General features: G+C 29.1%; 3 protein-coding genes across 3 annotated transcripts in view; 2 read left to right on the top strand and 1 right to left on the bottom strand.

Annotated features, from left to right (window-relative positions):
- The first annotated feature begins 398 nt into the window (after positions 1–398).
- On the top strand, positions 399–3,225 carry LOC130896399 (cation-dependent mannose-6-phosphate receptor-like). Its single transcript, XM_057804452.1, has 5 exons — positions 399–765; positions 858–976; positions 1,430–1,511; positions 2,269–2,475; positions 2,536–3,225. Exons 1-5 carry the CDS (start codon positions 523–525, stop codon positions 2,608–2,610), a joined length of 726 nt encoding a protein of 241 aa, XP_057660435.1. The 5' UTR covers positions 399–522; the 3' UTR covers positions 2,611–3,225.
- A 1,862-nt stretch (positions 3,226–5,087) lies between these two features.
- On the top strand, positions 5,088–6,077 carry LOC130896802 (NADH dehydrogenase [ubiquinone] 1 beta subcomplex subunit 10). Its single transcript, XM_057805120.1, has 4 exons — positions 5,088–5,289; positions 5,376–5,511; positions 5,571–5,710; positions 5,878–6,077. The coding sequence occupies exons 1-4, from the start codon at positions 5,199–5,201 to the stop codon at positions 6,003–6,005; spliced, it is 495 nt and encodes a 164-aa protein (XP_057661103.1). The 5' UTR covers positions 5,088–5,198; the 3' UTR covers positions 6,006–6,077.
- Positions 6,078–7,280: 1,203 nt separating this feature from the next.
- The window catches only part of LOC130896799 (meiosis regulator and mRNA stability factor 1), an 18,990-nt gene continuing 7,514 nt past the window's right edge, over positions 7,281–18,756 (bottom strand). The window contains exons 8-19 of the mRNA XM_057805115.1: positions 17,131–17,319; positions 16,893–17,059; positions 16,652–16,827; positions 15,247–15,464; positions 14,033–14,515; positions 13,744–13,974; positions 12,808–13,008; positions 12,470–12,737; positions 12,253–12,410; positions 11,047–11,284; positions 10,889–10,984; positions 7,281–9,630 (exon numbers count right to left, since the gene is read on the bottom strand). Coding sequence (XP_057661098.1) covers positions 9,581–9,630; positions 10,889–10,984; positions 11,047–11,284; positions 12,253–12,410; positions 12,470–12,737; positions 12,808–13,008; positions 13,744–13,974; positions 14,033–14,515; positions 15,247–15,464; positions 16,652–16,827; positions 16,893–17,059; positions 17,131–17,319 — 2,475 coding nt within the window. The 3' untranslated portion in view covers positions 7,281–9,580. The remainder of the gene's footprint in view (positions 9,631–10,888; positions 10,985–11,046; positions 11,285–12,252; positions 12,411–12,469; positions 12,738–12,807; positions 13,009–13,743; positions 13,975–14,032; positions 14,516–15,246; positions 15,465–16,651; positions 16,828–16,892; positions 17,060–17,130; positions 17,320–18,756) is intronic.

Below are 18,756 nucleotides of genomic sequence, written 5' to 3'. Positions count from 1 at the left end.
TATATAATATGAATACTATGGAAACACTTCTTTGAAACTATACTATTTATACTTTTACAGCCTTCTTCGTTAAGTAATAATGCATATTCCCAATTCGTCTCAGAATCCAATAATATAAGAGAATTTTGTTCAAAGTAAACACAAATGTAAATATAAATAAATTGAAATGAATTTAAAATAAATGCCCATGTAACGTCAATTCTACAGTTTGTGTTTAAACCACAATTTTAAAGCTAATGGAGCCCAAACATTTATCTAATTTTTGAGGGGCAAGGGGATACCGCAACTGTGTTCGAATTTCAGATCTTAAAAATGACATTTTGGAACAGGGCTTAGAATATTTGCGCACTTATGTGCTTAATTGAGTACTCAAAATGTGTAATTGAAAAACGATTAATAAGTGTATTCTATGTTATGACAACTGACATTTTATTAAAACTAGTATAACCTCTATTGATATTTTTTTGTTAGTAGTAAAGTGATTATAATTTTTTGTTTTTTTTTTCTTATCATGTAAAGAAAATGATTAAGAGTCGTAATATTTTGTTCTTGTTCATTAGCGCGATATATTTATCTAATTCTAACGCAGATACTTGTATTAATAACGACCCGTGCCTTTGTCAAATAAATGAAAACGATAAAATAGACATATCAGAAATTTCAAATGAAATTAAACCCCCCGATTACCTTAGTAGCACAATTAATAAAGTCACATATACTTTCGTCGGATGTCGTGATAATACATATAATAATGTTTTAGGGAGTGTAAGTATTATAATATTACATGAACGACTGAGTACGTTTTCTATAATCAAATATTTTAATAGAAATCTATCTAAAAAATCGTTATTTTTCAGTTAATCATCACCTCTGAGACTAATAATACTAAACTTGTCAGTAAAAGTATAGGTAATGCCAGTAATATCAAATTCAGCAAAGAGGATAGCAATTACCTTATAACATATATTAATGGCAAGTAAGTGTTAATTACATGATATTTATTCAATTTAAACGATATTTAATAATTTAATTATAAGTATGAAAAAATATTGTATGCAGCTATAATTTTACACTTTGACATTCTTATCATAATTTGTTTCCTGCTAATTGAATTTAGACCCTTATCTTATTGAACTTCGTGATAATATTTTTTACTGACTAACACATACTTAAGGAGTAATTAATTTATGTACAACCATAAAAACGTGTTAATAGTGCTTGAAATTGAAATTTTTCAAACCATCACTCTTTTGGTACTAAATCTCATCAAAATTAGTTTAGTAGCTTTAAATAATCGACCAATAATTTATTAAAGATTCCTTATAGGAATTACATGATTAAGGGACTTTCATTGGGCATTATAATGGGGGTCGTTCCGGGGCGATTACTCACCTTTTAATTGTTATTTATTGATATGTTTATGTTTTAGAGTACATCCTGTAATAGTCCTTCTTTGTGATCAATATAAGATTCCGTTTCTTAAAGTTATTAATAATAGTTCAACAGATCCGGTAAGTTGTTACTTCAAATACCAAATTTTGCATTTAACTTTCTTATTTTTAATGTTTTATTTACTAATATCGGATATTATACCATATCCCGACGAAAATTAATCATCTTCATACTGTATTTGTTTTTTTATTATTCAAATCATGTTTTGCATTTTTGGAGAGGTTCCTGTCTTCTGAACCTAATATTCTGACTGTTACTTTTTGAGAGAAGTTGCAGCATTTGCAACCCACTATATTGAGTGTTCTTCCATGCTCTGCCTTTTTCACAACACACTGTTTTGGCAGTTATTTCATGTTTTACATAATCAGAGCATTTGTACCCTTCTGAAACCCTCTATTTTGACTATTCTTCTTTTTAAGAGTGTAGTGGTGGATTCCAGATGATCTACACTTATAATATGAAATAATACTGTATTTTCTCCCTATCAACTACCCTTCGGATCATCAACTGTATTTTGTATTTTGACATCGAACTGTATCACAAAAAACTGATGATTTGTAAGTTTTTAACTACTAAGAATCTTCTTATGTGTTCAGATTCACTTTATTTACCATATTTAGCGTCCGTGCTCTTTTTACACCATTTAGAAGACCACAACTCATCTTATGAATGCCATTCAGAATAAAAGTGTATTGCTACATTTTCTTACTTTGATTTTAATTTAAAAATTTTTTGTCGCCCTCTTACGTATAATTTTGAGAAATTTGAAAAATTAATCAGAAAATTGATGCCATTATGTTTGTAAATAATTTCTAGAAACTGCTGTTATCCTCTCCAACATTATGTATAAAAACCGAACACCATGGTATGAGCGGAGGCTCGACATTTTTATTAATTCTATTCATCGGTTTGGTTATTTATTTCGTTGGTGGAGCTTTAGTGCTTTATTTCATTAGGGGAGCGCGCGGAGCTGAGTTGATACCAAACGTCGATTTCTGGACAAACTTACCGGGTTTAGTGAAGGTTCGAAATAACAATAAAATAAATATTTTAATGAATAATTTCGAAATTTCGTTTTTTTAGGATGGTCTGATATTTTTGCTGTCCGGTTGCAAACCGAATTTCGTTACAACCGCGGAAAGTTACGATAGGATTTGATGTAGATTTGGTTGTATGAATTTGACTGAAATGATTGTCGTTATTGTTGTTTTGTATAAAGTTGATTGGATAAGTGGTTTATTTTTTATCTGAAAAGTGCTTCTAGTTTATTTTTGGCGTTTTATTACATAAAATATATTAATAATATGATCGTTCTTGATGAAGTTCCACTTTTTTTGGGTTTCTCTTGTATTTCGTGTCGTTTTTTATAAATCTTCCTATCGACAGATCGCTGCACAAATAAACAAACGTTTTACATATTTTTGTTTAAAAATAATGATAAAACAGGTGATTTGAGGATTTATTTTTGAAAATTGAAGCCCAAAAAAATTTATTCGTCAACTTAATATATTTGTATAGTTAAATCATAGTCAGTTTTATCACTTTATTCTATTCATAGATCTAATAAAACGTGTTTTAATTTATTAATTAAATATTAATTTATTTCAATTTTTTTCTTTAAAAAGATCTGTAGAATTGACAAAAATATTTTTATATTTTGTAATATCAAACTGACTTTGATTGTACTATAACTTATAGTCTATAAGTATGTGTAAATTTAATGTAGATAAAAAAAACTAAATGTATTTGGTAATTAATAAAATTATTCAATTATTTTTTAGTTTTAATTATATTTATGATATATATATATATATATATATATATATATATATATATATATATATATATATATATATAATAAAACTTCGACTCCAATAACGATGTTTTTATACTTATAAATCTGTTAATAATACAAAAATAGCACATTCTTACTTGAAAATTCAGATTAAATTTTTTTTTTTTTTGGAAAATTCATAGTTTGATATCTAGTTAAATATTTTCAAAACGTCCTCCCATTATGATGAACGTAAAAAGAATAATTCTAACAATAATTTCACTGAATTGAATTTGACACAAAACTATCTGGAGCACACAGACCAATTATATTTAGATAATTCACTAAAATGTAATTTCTTCTGGCATAATAAACGCTACCTAATAATTAAAATTCTAAATATTGTGTTCAAATTTATGACGTAATTACTAATTAATTTTTTTTTCATTAAACCTAGTTTCGAGGTATTTCATTATAAATGCATGAAAATTAAAAAGTGAAACAAATCCGTTTCTAATATTGATATGTATTTTCAAATATAATATTGCATACAAAAAAAATACTTCGTTGACAGATTGGTGAAAAATATTTATTTAAAGGTATCACTAAATATTTTACGAATATTTGGGTAGAAGCGTACAAAAATCGATTATGAATCTTAACGATATAGACACTATTCCATTACCGACATAAAATGAATTTGCGTCAACTTTATCATAATTTATGCTGGCAGAACTATTGCATTATCAACATAAAACGATTTTGCGTCATTATTACCAACTTTATTACAATATATGCTAGCAGAATCTTCTAGCACCATTGCATTACCTACATAAACTGATTTTGCGTCATTGTTACCAACTTTATTACAATTTATGCTGGCAGAATCGTCTAGTACCATTGCATTACCAACATAAAACGATTTTACATCGTTGTCTTATTTCGATCTTCATTTTTATCAAACTATTAGTCTAAGAGCTGGTCGCCACTTCGACTAAGGTACTTTCACAAGGCTGAAACTTTTTCTATATGTTATTTAATATAGTTAAAGTAGAAAAATCAACTTCTGGCAGGGTTAGCGCGGTTGCAACGATATCCACTGTTTTTTGCATATTGCAAATTTTTTATTTAAAAAAATGTATCTTCACAAATCTGGCTTTCGAGTATTTTTTTAATTAGACAATTTTGAATATAAAAAAAAATTGCCAGATGATTTGCTCGGTTGCAAGTATCTGTAAAATGGACCGAAAGTTGCTAAGACGGGTAGTACAGTATTTTCATCACAAACGTCTACCGACCCAGCGTTGCAACTGACAAACTTAACGAAAATTTGTCTTAAAATGTTCTACTCCCCTACCTAAGAATGTATTACCTGTATGTCAACCTTATATTCGGGTAAAAATTCTTTAGCTGAAGGGTCGACAGGGTCGGTAGACGTTTGTGATGAAAATACTGTACTACCCGTCTTAGCAACTTTCGGTCCATTTTACAGATACTTGCAACCGAGCAAATCATCTGGCAATTTTTTTTTATATTCAAAATTGTCTAATTAAAAAAATACTCGAAAGCCAGATTTGTGAAGATACATTTTTTTAAATAAAAAATTTGCAATATGCAAAAAATCAGTGGATATCGTTGCAACCGCGCTAACCCTGCCAGAAGTTGATTTTTCTACTTTAACTATATTAAATAACATATAGAAAAAGTTTCAGCCTTGTGAAAGTACCTTAGTCGAAGTGGCGACCAGCTCTCCGACTAATTTCTTATCTTTTTGAAAACTAATTCTAAACCAGAAAAGATTAAAAATCATGACTTTAGCAATAACAAAAATCATAGAACTATACAATCAGCTGAGTGTGAAATATTTTTAGTTTTATATGTCATTTGTCACTGTCACTTACAAATTACGATATATTAATATAAGATTAGAATATTAATTAATAGTGTAACAATAGTTGGAGCTGTTAGCACGATGCCAGAAGAAGCGACTCCTCGAAATATTTTAGAAAAATTCGTGTTATCGGTATCAAATACTTTGGAACGCCCAGTAGTATGGTTTAGAGGTAATATACTACATAAAAGAGATACACTTATTTCATACAACTTTTCATAAAAATATTCATCGCTATTAATAAAATTAAAATTCCAGAAACTGTAGTCGAACCCAACCAACAACATTCTGTTTGGTACCATCAAAAATTTCGGAGGGTACCAACAATCGACGAATGCTACACGGATGATGCAGTCTGCATCGCCGAAGCCAATTTACAGTTCAAACGAGACAAGTAAATATAAAAAAAGTCAAACATTTCGTAGTTTTATCTCGATTATATAACAATTTTAGGTTAGTTGACAGTGATATTTTGAGTATTTTGAGAGAAAGATACGAAGATTGCGCTTTATATGAAGCACCTGATCATTTGGAAAAATGTCGACCACTTTTCGACCAATATCAAGAAGCTACCACAAATTGGTTCATCAAATGTAAGTAAAACAATGTTACTCATAATGCAAACTAATATTTAAGATACTACATTGATTTTGTGAGTTCAATAAATTGTATGAGGAAATTGTTATAGTTACGGATTAGGGGTTAGATTAGATCGAAATAATTATTAAATAAGTAAAGATAGAAGTGAAACATTTTCTAGACGGCGATTTAGGTGGTTACGGTGATGCTAAAGCTGCTTACATGAAGCAGAAACATAGAATGATTTGGGAACGCAGACATGGTCCAGTAGGAAGCGGTATGAACGGAGCTGCCCCAACAGAAAATTAAATTGGTGTACAAGAAAATGCTTATATTAATTGTAGCATGTTTGTAATATATAGTAGTTGTTTATTATTAAAATTTAAGGTTTTATTTATTTAGATTTGACGTTTACTGACTTGGATTATATATTAAACTAGATATAAACTCCCTCAATTTAATTCGAACTTAATGTAATAGAGTTTGAAAACTACTTTTGCACTAAAAACACTAAACTAAAACACTAATTCAAAGGGCTTGATCCTCTTAAGTTTTCTTTCTAACCCAATATCAAGAAGATGGATAGCCTCGACATTGACATGAAGATTGAGTCTTTCTTCAAATCAATTTTCATCATGTAGTAATTTAAATACCACAAGAAAAGTGGAAAAACCTAATTTTCATCATGTAGTAGTTCAAATAGCCCGAAATAGGTTGCAATGTCGTCAAAGTTATTATAGAGCTTTAGTAAGGTCATAAAACAATCAAATCTTGATATTGTAACCTCAAATTTAGACGAAAAATTAATAATTTGTGGAATAAGCATTGGCCAGAAAATAGGCTCAATAATTTCAATATTTTGTTTGTTGTTAAAATTAGTAAAAAGATTGAGTAATATTTGACATTTTCAAAATTAGAACCATAGTATCATGTAGTAGTACAAATGACCCAAAAAAGTTGTCAAAACTATGAAATATTTATTAGAAAAATGGGTAAATAATTTCAAGATTTTGTTTGTTGTTAATTAAATGACTGAAAAAATTTTGATGAAAAATTGGTGATTTGTTTCTTCTTTTAAGTAGAAGTTTCTCAAATAGTTCAACTATTGCTTTTTTGTATAGTTTTTTTTTTAATTTTCCCTGTTGATGTTTTTTTCGGTAATTACTTCTTTGGGAAACGTGAAAAAATATAATTTTCCAAATGCCAATATTGTTCCTTTTTGGTCGTTTACAATCTTCCAAACAAGTAGTATTCTCAATATGGGTCTCTTAGTGGCTTTCCAGTATGAGTAGTCAGTACTTCTGTCATCTGTCAATTCTCTTAGGTAAGTAATAATCGATTCTTATTTGATTTGTTATTCTTTTTCTTTTGAGTGTTTGGGCAGCATTATTAAGAATATTTTTATCTTCTAGTGCTCTAGTTTACTGTTTTTTTTTAGAGATTAGTTCCTTTATTTCTTTAGGAAAAATAATTGTTATAATAAAATCGAGCTTTTCACAATAATAACTTTTGAAATTTACGATGCCGGTTCCGGTTTTTTTGTACTTTCGGGGTGAACTAGGGCATTAATTGAAACGAAACATAAAAAAAGTACAAATTTATTTACTTATAACACTTTAATGATACATTTTCTTTTGGCATAATCGATTTTAAAATATAAGTACAGAAGAAATATTCTTACAATCTATACTCTGAAAAAAAAGTCACAAATATTGTAAAAAGTAATAATTACATTGTAAAAAGTAATCTAATTACAAAAAAATATAGCATATTTTGTTTTTTTATAAATAACACTTTAACAAAAAATGCGATTTATTTACAACTCACTATAAAATTAAGTCTGTAGCGATTGTTTTCGATGATATTATCATCTACTGACTTACAACTTAAATTAATAAACGATCACAGACACAAAAATTACAGGAATGGTTTACACGAAATGGTCTTAAAATTATTTAACAATTAAAAAAACGAATCTCTTAACAAAAATCAACAACCACGATAAACCAATTTTTGCTATAAATACCTAGTATTCTTAAAAATTCTTTGTTATTATCAAGTAGTTCAAAATAACTGTATGTTACATTTGAACTACTGACAATTTCAATTATATAAAGGTGAAGGATTAGAAGCAAAGGATAAAGAAGGAAAAAAGGGATAGTGGTGCGAAATAACTGTATGTTACATTTGAACTACTGACAATTTGAATAGGAATAACAATTTGGTATCTTAGATAGATTGAATCGAGTGAAGACTATGGTAAGACAAAAAGTTGTAAGTATATAACGATGAAGGATTAGAAGTAAAGGAATAGTGGTATGAAACTGTATGTTACATTTGAACTACTGTACAAAAGTGAATGTTTCAAACAAAAAAAACATTTTAGTGAAAATAAGAGAAAAATAAACTGTAAGGAATGGAATTATATGGATAAAACGAGGTTGGAACGACTAGAAATAAATAAAATTGAAAAAATTGTTTTTTCAATTGTTTTACACTTTTTTACAGTTTTCCATCTTATTAAATTAAATAATGGATTGTTTTATAGTGCAAAAAATGGAAATTCAAAGCAAAAATTTAGATTTTAGTGAAAATATTGGGGCTCTAAAAATGAAAAATGGTTTATGAAAGTATGATTGGTTAGCAAGAAATTGAGAAAAAGGAGAGTTTAAGCAAAAATTGAAATTCAAAAAAAATAGAATTCAAGGAACGAAAAAATATGGGTAAAACGATGATGGGACGTCTAAGAATAGATAAAATTGAAAAAAATTGATTCAAAAACACTTTTTTTAGAGATTTCTTGCAATCAGTTGAGTTATAGATCGTTTTAAAGTGAAAAAATGAAGAATACAGTCAAAAAATGAGATTTTAGTGAAAATAAAAGTGCAAGGACTGAAAGAGAATACCTAAAACAAAAATGGAACGATTAGAAATGATTAAAATTGAAGAAAATTTATTCAAGGACACTTTAAGAAATTTCATCAACATTAAAGATCGTTTTATAAAGAAAATAATGAAGATTAAATCAGGAATAAATGAAATAAAAACGAAAATTTAGTTTTGAATAAAAAAAAATAAAGTAGGGTTCAAATAAAGGGAATTGGAAAACAACAAGATAAAAACAAAATTATTCAAAAAAAGTTTTTTGTATTGTAAAAATATTGAAAAAAGAGGAACCAACATTTTAAAAAACAATCAAAATCGAATAAAAAATTTTACACTGACAAAAAGTGTTTGATGTCACATAAGCACACTATTATAGTGATAAGGACTAAAATCATCAGATACAAGATAAGTGTACACCAACTTTCGTTATTTATAGCAAAAATTTAAACACAATTGAAAAAAAAACGCGATACAATTTTTATAATTTAGAGATACTAATTAAATCACTACGAAAAACAATTTTTATTCGTTAATTGGCACGAATAAAAATTGTAATAATTTTAAAATCGACCGTTATCATGGACCACGATATTGATTTTTGTAATATCCAAAAAGATACCAAGTTTTTTCAAAAAAAAATATATATATATATATCACTGCGCGGTTCCTAAAATAATAATTCAACTATGAACGAGATTATTTTATTTTTTTTTAAGAAACGTAACGTATCTTTTTGAAATATATAAAAACATTTAGCTAAAACTCTACTCGACAATATAAAGGGTGTTTTTTTACAATTTATTCCCTAAAAATTGAAATTTTCATTTTTTTAATATCTGTACCACAATAATATTTTTAATAAAAATATTATAATCTACTTTCCGAAGATACACATTTCGATAAAAATAATTTGTTTTTGTTTTTTAAGTACATTGAGATTTTCATCATTATTATTATTAAAATGCCCAAATTTGTGCGTGTTAAATCACTGGATAATTTTAATCGGTGAAATCTAATAATGTTGCGAAAGATGGTTTCCCATTTTCACCTAAAAACAAAAAAAAACCTATAATTAAATTATCAAAATCAGTATATGGAACAAAAATATTAAATAAAAAGATTAAATTATAATATCAAATTTTCATTAAAATGGAAAGCATTTGCATGAAAAATTGATAAATTATTTTGATATTTTCCAAATTTGAACGACAGTAGGTCAATTTACATCATGTAGTAGTTCAAATGTTCCAAAAAAGGTTAACATTGTCAAAATTAATTCAGAGATTCAGTAAGGTCATCAAATCTTGATATTTATAATATCAAATGTTGAAAAATTGCTGATGTTTGGAATATGAGAAGCATTTATCTAAAAAATGGGTAAATTAATTCAAGATTTTGTTTGTTATTAATGAAATCACTAAAAATATTGATTATTCTTTGACATTGTCAAAATTAGAACCAAAACAAGTCAATTTTCATCATGTAGTAGTTCAAATGACCCAAAAAAGGTTCAAACATTGTCAAAATTGTTATAGAGCTTTAATAAGGTAATCAAATGATTAATCTAGATAATTGAACCTCAACTTTTCCTAAAAAAAATTGGTAATTACCACCAAGGACCAGGCTTTGCCATCTCCTTTTCAGTGGAACCAAATTTCTTCACCGAATCATCTTTGTGGGATCTAAAGTTATCACAGAGGACTAGCCCCCTTAATCATATTTAGTTGGAACCAAATTTCTTCTTCTGGAGCATACTTTTCAAGTCTACAAAGAGCCAGTTACTACTAGACGAGACTTCGCCAACCAATTATTCATTGGAACCGAATCTCTCCTTCTGGAGAAGTCTACAAAGAGCCAGTTATCAATAAGGACCAGATCTCTTCAATTAATTCTCATTGGAACTTAATTTGATGTCTACAAAGAGCCAATTTCCACAAAGGACCAGATCTTGTAAATTACTTCAACGTTGGGACAAAATCACTACCCCTGGAGTACCAGTTTTCACTGAGGATTAGATCTGAATAATACGCTGGGTGTTTAAGCAATTGTCCCACAGGCTTTATGGATTAGACATATTCAATGGACACGTAGTGCAACTTACGTTCAATATTTCATTAAAGACCAAACCAAATGTTGTAGAACTTTGACACGCACCTACTAAAGACAAAATTTTGATTCAGGGACCTGCACAATTAAAATAATTCAAGTTACACCGAAAAAAAAATTGAAATTTAGCCTAACATTGGTGAAAAAAATCACTGTTACTGAAGTATGGTTGATAGTGTATCGATAAGTGAATTACTTACACATATTCGAAGAACCTGCTTCATTTTCTGCATCCGAAGGTGAATTATCGAGTTTGATATTGACGCCGGAATCAGCGGAATCGTCAGCGATGCCACCTTAACAAAATAGAAAAACTCAAAATTTACAAAGAAAAAAAGTTTACAAACGTTAATCTCACCTTTCAACATCAATTTATCGGGTATGGGTAATTCTGTGGGATCCGGCGACGATACCGATGGCAAATTATTACAACCCCATAAATATTTTAACGAGGGTAAAAGGTGCCGAGCCGGGGATATTAAAGTGTAAGGATCCCCGAGTAATTTAGGATTTTGTATAATGGGCATTTTGATAGATAAACTTTTGCGATTATCGAAAGGGGAATTTAACGACCACAAGTTCCAAGGGTTGTTATCCTGAAATTTGATAAAAAAAAATTATTAAATAAAGGATCAAAATATAGACGAAAACAAGATATGGGAAGTTTATAAATAAATAAATGAAAAGATTTTTTTTCCTTTGACAATTCGATTTGTTTTGTACTAATTTTTTTTTAATTTTTCCGCTATTTTCCTAAATTTTTCCTCTTTTTATCTCATTTTCTTCATTATTCCACTTTTGATCACAATTTGTTTCATTTTCCCTCTTTTTATCTCAATTTCCTTCATTCGACATATCTTTGACAATTCGATTTCTCTTGTATTCATTTCTTTTGATTTCTTCTGCTATTTTCCTTCCTTTTATCCCAATTTTCTTCATTTTTCCTCTTTTTATTTCAATTTCCTCCATTTTTTATCTTTGACTATTCGATTTCTCTCACTTTCTTCTGTTGTTTTCCTTAATTGGCCAAGACCTTCCGCAAATTGTAAAAATATAATTAAAAGAGAAGAAGAACTATCCTCTTCTATACATTAATTAAAAATATCCACAATTACAAGGTTTTAAGCAAATTCTTGATGTTCTCCTTTCGATTTTTTCCATATTTAACTCAATTTCTCGTTCTTTACATTTCTTTCACTGCTTTAACCATTTTTCACATTTTTCTGAGGTTTTTCTATTTTTTGTCTCCACTTCTTCTATTTCGTCTTCTTTTTCATGATAAAATTGCCCAAAACTTACAGCAAATTGTAAAAATATAAATAAAACAAAAGAACTATCCTCTTCAACATATTAATCAAAATTAGCCACAATTACAAGATTTTAAGCAGCTTCATGATGTTTTCTTTTTGTTTTTTCTATCTTTAATTCAATTTCTGCAATTCTTCTACATTTTTCTCAGTGTTTTTCATGTTTTTCTTCTTTTAGTTATTTTTTTTATTTCGTCTTCTTTTTTTTTTTGATAAAATTATAAATAACATTAAAAAAATTAGAAAGGAAAACATACCGGTGATGGTGGAGTATCCGGTTTGGGCGGACAGGGTCTTTTATGCGTGATAGGAACTAATACAAACGGAGGCGGTGGCGGCCAACTACTAGAATTCTCATTTTTCTCCACTACATCCCCCGATTTATACATGGACGGCGGTAAAGGTACAAAATGCTCTAAAAAAACAACCATAACATTAAGAAATGAAAAAAAATGAGTCAACAGAAACGCTCACCTGCCAAATTCCTATTGAGCAATACGATGCTTTTCATTTTCCTACTCTTTATGAAAAACATCAAATTGAAATGATTATAAAAATCCGCCACCGTATAAATTTGATATGAACTAAATTTCAAAACTTTCCCGTAATGTTCCTGATACAATTTTTCCAAATTAAAATACAAAACGCTACCGCCGTTTTTGTATATAACGTGATACAGTTGCGCGGCTAGGATGTACAAGTTCGTCAAGGATATGTAATTCGAATCATCATTAGATGATACCTAAAAATATTAAAATAAAAAAAAACAGAAAATATATTATTAAAAGAAAACAATACAACAATTTATTTACCGAAATTACGTTCCCGATTTGTTGTAATCCATCCAAGGAAAAAGAACTGTTGTACCTAGATTGATATTCGTATCGGAAAGTATCCATATCCATATAATGTGGCGGTTTTAATAATAAAGCCCAACATCTTATGGTTAGAATATTCGGTATGGTGTCTATTTCTATAGCAACCAAAAATAATCCGGAATTACTGTTGACTACCTGTTGGAAACACATTTTTGAAATTCTAATTACAAAAATTATATATATATATATATATATATATATATATATATATATATATATATATATATATATATATTTGTGAATTTACACAAAAAAAGACTGTTTTGAAAAAAAAAATGTTGCTTCGTAAATTTTTTACTTTAACAAAGTGATTTTTATGAAATTCTTGATGAAAACGATAACCAGTCACCCCTAATCTCCCAAAATGTCTATTTATACAAAAATATCGGATTTTCTTTTCGATTTTAATGACTGTTGGTCATCCTGTAAGTTTTATCACAAATTATGTTGCATGGATTATTTCAATGAGAAGAAAAAAGAAAGGAAAAACGTTTTGATAATATTTCACTAACAACTTTTTTGGTCTTAAAACTAATCACCAGAAACCCTGTACATTTTTTACAAACAACAATTTTTATAGAAGATACTGAAAGATTTGTGATATAAAAAAGTTTACAACTAAAAATCTTGCTAAAATGCGAAACAAAAAGATAAGATATGACAATTACCAACTAAATTAGTATTACTAAATTGATTATTATAACAATTTTTCAAGTTCAATAACCCACTAACATCCCTTAAAGTTAGAATATCAACGTATCAATAAAAAATTAGAGAAAAATTATGATCCGCTGTGAAAGATATCAAGAAAAAGGAAATGTCAGAAAGTTTTCCTCAACATCAAAATGAATAGATAGAAATCGGTAATACCTGAACATAATCCGTAAGTTTTGTTAATATTTCCGATACAGAAGTGCATTCGTACAAATTAGGTTCCAAAGGATACCCGAATTCAGTTAAATAAGCCTTAGGTAGATCATTCAAAGCCAAAGACGATTGTGGTGTCGATTTTATTATTTGTACTATCTGACTACCCAAAACTTTCAAAGCTTGAGGTAATGTTAAACTAACAGTTCGTTCTCCATCGGATAATTCTTCGATCTAAAACAAAAAATCCACCACAATTCACAATTTTGTATATTTTATAACAGAAATTTACCTTCACCACTTCCGGAATGGCTTCAAACAGTTCTATAAGTTTGGTGAAACCATAATTGGACACTTTACATTGATGCCCGAAATGGTGATGGTAGGCGGGTACGAATTTATTGAAAAACATGGTGTAGTAAGTCGAATGCCTGAGTAAATCAATAACTTCTGAAGCGAACTGTTTGGTTCTCATTATTTCTTCTGCGGTTTGTTCCCTTTTAGGTACGGCTATGACGTACTCCCCGTTATCGTTCTGATTAACCACCACAGTGTTTTCGGATACTTCGTGTAGTAGATCTTCGAATGTACATAGACCATATTCGACTGCGTTGAACGGTTTGTTGATTACTTTTTCGTAAGCTGAAGGGAAATCTGTTAGCGTTATCTGTTTGGCTGGTTGTACTTTGAGAACGCGTAGCAAATCCGAGGTGAAACGGCGCATTTGAGCGGAATGGGTTAAGGTTATGGTTCGTCTGGTACCGTCACCTAAAATCTATTGAAGACTATGATTATTTTCAAATAAAAGTAACAAGAATGTTTATAACCTCAAAGGAGGTTGTAGAACGGTTTGAAGGTTGACAGTGGTGCCAATTTCCAGAAAATAAATGTACTAAAAGTTAATTTTTGAATAATAAAATGACGTCGTTATATTTTAAAAACAAAAATTCCAATTATTTAGTAAATCTGTAGAAATATATAAAATAGAGTCAATAATAGATATCATATGAAACAAATTTATAAAAACGATAAAAAATAATTGAACTTATAATCTCATATATATGTAGAATATATTGTTTTGACAATTGACATGAGTATCAAGTTCAAAAAATGAAATATACCTAAAAATAGTAATTTTGGATAGAAAAAAATGATAATTCATGGTATTTTGGAATCAAAAGTTGTTTCCATGCTGATTTTTAAGCAAAATATATGAAAATATTTGATAACGAGCTAACAACAGAAACAATAAGAAACAAATTCATAAAACTGATTAACTATATTTGAATTTATAACCTCAAATAGCTGCAGAATTAACTATTTTGACAGTTGACAGATATACCAACTTTCAAAAGCAAAATACGCTAAAAATAATTTTGGCGAAAGAAAAAACTATATTTCATTGTATTTTAGAAACAAAAATGATTTTTGACTAAAACTTTTGTAAATATTCGGTATATGTCAGAGTATAAATAAGATGTTTTGAGGTTAGGGTATTATACTTACTTGTATGATATGCGGTATAGATTCAAAAAGATCCAACAATTTAGTGTAACCGTAATCGGCGACGCGACACTGTCTTCCGAAATGATGATGATAAGCTGGTATGAATTTACTCATGAGTAATTGACACCTGTCTTGGGTTTTTAACAAATCAATAAGTTCTCGACATAACAAGGTAATATTAGGCGCCAAATGGGGTGAAACTGATTTCAAAACGGCATCTAAAAATCAATCACAAATCATATAATTACTTTTGAGAGTAGTTCCAATGCACCAAAATATCATATAAAGATAGTTCCAATACATAAATATATTTCTAATGTACCAAAATAAGTAATTACATTTGTTCTAATGCTCAAAAATATGAAATGAGGGTAGTTCTAGTGTACCTAAGCATAATGGTGTAGCTCTCATGTACCAAAATATGCAATAATACTAGTTTTAATTTAGCAAAATATGAAATATTAGTTCTATTGTAGCAAAATCTAGGAGTAACGGTAGTTGTAAAGTACCCAAATATGCATTTACAATAAATCTAATTCAACCAAATTGATAATCATGTTAACGACAAAATAAGCAATAACAGTAGTTCAAACGTACTAATGAGTCTAGTTTCAAAAATTTTGGTCTAAAAAATCAGTTATTCTAATACGACGAATCGCGCAATTAATTTAGTTCTAATATAACCAAAGCACTAAAAACCATACAACGAGAGTAGTTCTAATGTACCAAAGATATTCATTATTTTTTAATAAAATCAATTTCAAAAAGTAGTTCAAATGAATTAAAATATGATATATCAGTAGTTCTAACACGACAAAACGTGCAATTGAAGTAGTTCTAATGTATCAAAAACTTTTTAAAAACATTAAAACCACAAATCAGTAATTTCAATAAATCAAAAACTAAAATAAATATGCAATGATATTAGTTATCATGAACCAAAGACATTAAATATAATTTAATGAAAATATATCTGAAGAAATAGTTCAAATAGACTCAAAGATGAGATAACGATGATGTTAAAATAACAAGATATGCAAAGACAGTAATTCTAATGTACCAATAACGTTTTAAAACCGTTAAAACTACAAATCAGTAGTTTTAATAGATGAAAGCATGGAATAAGTGAAATAAATATGCAATGACGGTAGTTCTAATGAACCGAAGACATTAAACATTTTTTTTATCAACAATATTGGAAAAAGTAGTTCAAATAAACCATATGAGATAACAGTGATGTTAAAATGACAAGATATGCAACGACAGTAGTTCTAATGCATCAGAGCCTATTAAAATTATCCATAACCTCAAATAAGTGGTTCAAATGTATCAACGTATGATGTAAAAGGGAGTTCTAATGAAATTTGATAACAAATTTTAGATAAAACAACAAAAATTGAATCACCTTCTTCGTTTTCATCATTCTTATTGTCGGCGTATCTAATTATTTTAATGTTTTTATTCGGTCCCACCAATTTAATATCAATATTTGGTACGCAAGTGACTAGGTGTTCGAGTGGTACTCCTCCATCATACACTGGTAGAGGTTCATGAAATTCTTGTTCGTAACAAGCTTGAAAACTGAAAAATAATTTAAAAAACCCATCAACTACTCAACATACGAGTCTGGAAGACCAAATACATACCTTAAAAGATGCATAACGTCCATATGTAATTTTAACAATGATAATAATTTGTTTGAGAATAATTTTAGGGGTATTTTCACGTTTGGGGTTTGAATTATACTCAATTCACACCAACCTCTAGTTTGAACACCATTCGGACAATGTACAGTGCAATATTGAGCGAAAGTCTAAAATCAAACAAGATTTTTTTGCTTCTTATTCTTCATAAATTAAATCGTTAATTCATATCAAAACTCACCCTAGATAAATGGGGAGGAGGAGAAGTTTTCATTTCTTGATTCAATGAAATAATTCTGGATCCCAACGAATCCGTTATTTTACATATATCTTTCAGTTTATTCACTTCAGATACCGATACGGTGCAATGATAACGAGATTCCAATAAATTGATAAATTTAAATAGTGGCATGCCTTTGTCGGGTACTTCCTACAACAAAACCCTAAATTAACAAATGGAAAGGTGGAAAATTTCTAAAAAACTATTATTACCATCATTTGAATTCAGGAATACTAAGACAAAAATCATTACTAAAATTACAAATTTTCTGTATTTTCTTCATTTTACCATTCAAAAACTTGTTATGTTAATGTTAATTTGGTGTTAAAATTAATAGTTAAATCTTGAATAAGTGTAAATGGATGACAATATACCTGGGGAATGATTAGATAACATCTTGAAATGGAAGGTACAACTTTAAACTACCCCTCACGTTAACCGGATCTGAATCCTTTTAAAAAATCTGTCAAACCAGACTAAAAGAAGGATTAAATATTGTCTAGTTGATCCAGAAATGGTGACAACTTGCCCTTGTAGGTAATGAAAGATCTTTTTATTATTTAGGAAGCTTCATCAAGGACTACCAACCAAGTGTAACATCCTCAAGAAAAGAGGTTGGTGGTTTAGTTGGTGAATGTCCCCCAAGGGACCTGTTTCGACGTCTTTTAACCTACAGTGGAGAAGGCATTTACTCCCCTTACCTAGAAACCAGAAGAAAAAAATGTAAAACCTCAAACTAGCCTATACTTTCACCGGAACCAAATCCCAATGAAAATCTGTTGGATTAGCTGGAAAAAAGGATTAAATATTGTCCAGATGATCCAAAAATTGTGATAATTTGCTCTTGACGTCAGTACAAGACATTTTTAACGGTTAATGGGCATCTTGGAAGACATACCAATGAAATATGACATCCTCAGGAAAAATTATATTGATTTAGTAGATGAAAGTTCTTCTCAAATATCTTTTGGTTCATAATGAAGAAGAAATTAGCTTCCCTGTACCTAAAAACCAGAAGAAAAAAGGTGAAACAACTTCAAACCAGCCTACACTTTCACCAGAACCAAATCCCATTGAAAATCTGTTGGAACACATGAAAAGAAGGATTAAATATTATCCAGTCGATACAGAAATTGTAATAACTTGCTTTTGAGGTTAGTACAAGACATTTTTATCGATTAGGGGATTTTTTAGGGGACATTCCCCCAGAAAAGAAGGGTGGTTCAGTAGGAAAAAGTATCCATTCAATATCTTTTGATCAATAGCAGAGAAGGAATTGACTTCCCTGTATATAGTCACCAGAAAAATGAATAAAACAACTTCAAACCAGCCTGTACCTTTACCAGATCTAAATCCCATTGAAAATTTGTCAACCCTGACAAAAAGAAAGATTAAATTTTATCCACTTGATCCAGAAATGGAGAGAACTTGCCCTTGTAGATAATGCAAGATTTTTTATTAATTAGGGGGCTTGTTGAGGGACATACGAACTAGCTATGACATCCTTGGAAGAAAAAAAGTGGTTTAGTCGATAAAAGTCCCCCTTCGAAATATTTTCACCTACAGTGGAGAAAGTATCAGCTTCCC

Source organism: Diorhabda carinulata, chromosome 7 (assembly GCF_026250575.1).
Source record: "Diorhabda carinulata isolate Delta chromosome 7, icDioCari1.1, whole genome shotgun sequence".
In the NCBI taxonomy this organism is placed as follows: Eukaryota; Metazoa; Arthropoda; class Insecta; order Coleoptera; family Chrysomelidae; genus Diorhabda; species Diorhabda carinulata.
The sequence above is the reverse complement of the archived record's forward strand: the minus strand, read 5'-3'. Positions and strand labels throughout refer to the sequence as shown.

What these genes read in the sequence shown, in the direction of transcription:
- LOC130896399 (XM_057804452.1), top strand. Translation starts at nt 523, where the DNA reads ATGATTAAGAGTCGTAATATTTTGTTCTTGTTCATTAGCGCGATATAT. An exon ending in ATAACATATATTAATGGCAA is followed by an intron (nt 977 to 1,429) that starts GTAAGTGTTAAT and finishes TTTATGTTTTAG; the next exon opens with AGTACATCCTGTAATAGTCC. An exon ending in ATAATAGTTCAACAGATCCG is followed by an intron (nt 1,512 to 2,268) that starts GTAAGTTGTTAC and finishes AATAATTTCTAG; the next exon opens with AAACTGCTGTTATCCTCTCC.
- LOC130896802 (XM_057805120.1), top strand. Translation starts at nt 5,199, where the DNA reads ATGCCAGAAGAAGCGACTCCTCGAAATATTTTAGAAAAATTCGTGTTA. An exon ending in CCCAGTAGTATGGTTTAGAG is followed by an intron (nt 5,290 to 5,375) that starts GTAATATACTAC and finishes TTAAAATTCCAG; the next exon opens with AAACTGTAGTCGAACCCAAC. An exon ending in TTACAGTTCAAACGAGACAA is followed by an intron (nt 5,512 to 5,570) that starts GTAAATATAAAA and finishes TAACAATTTTAG; the next exon opens with GTTAGTTGACAGTGATATTT.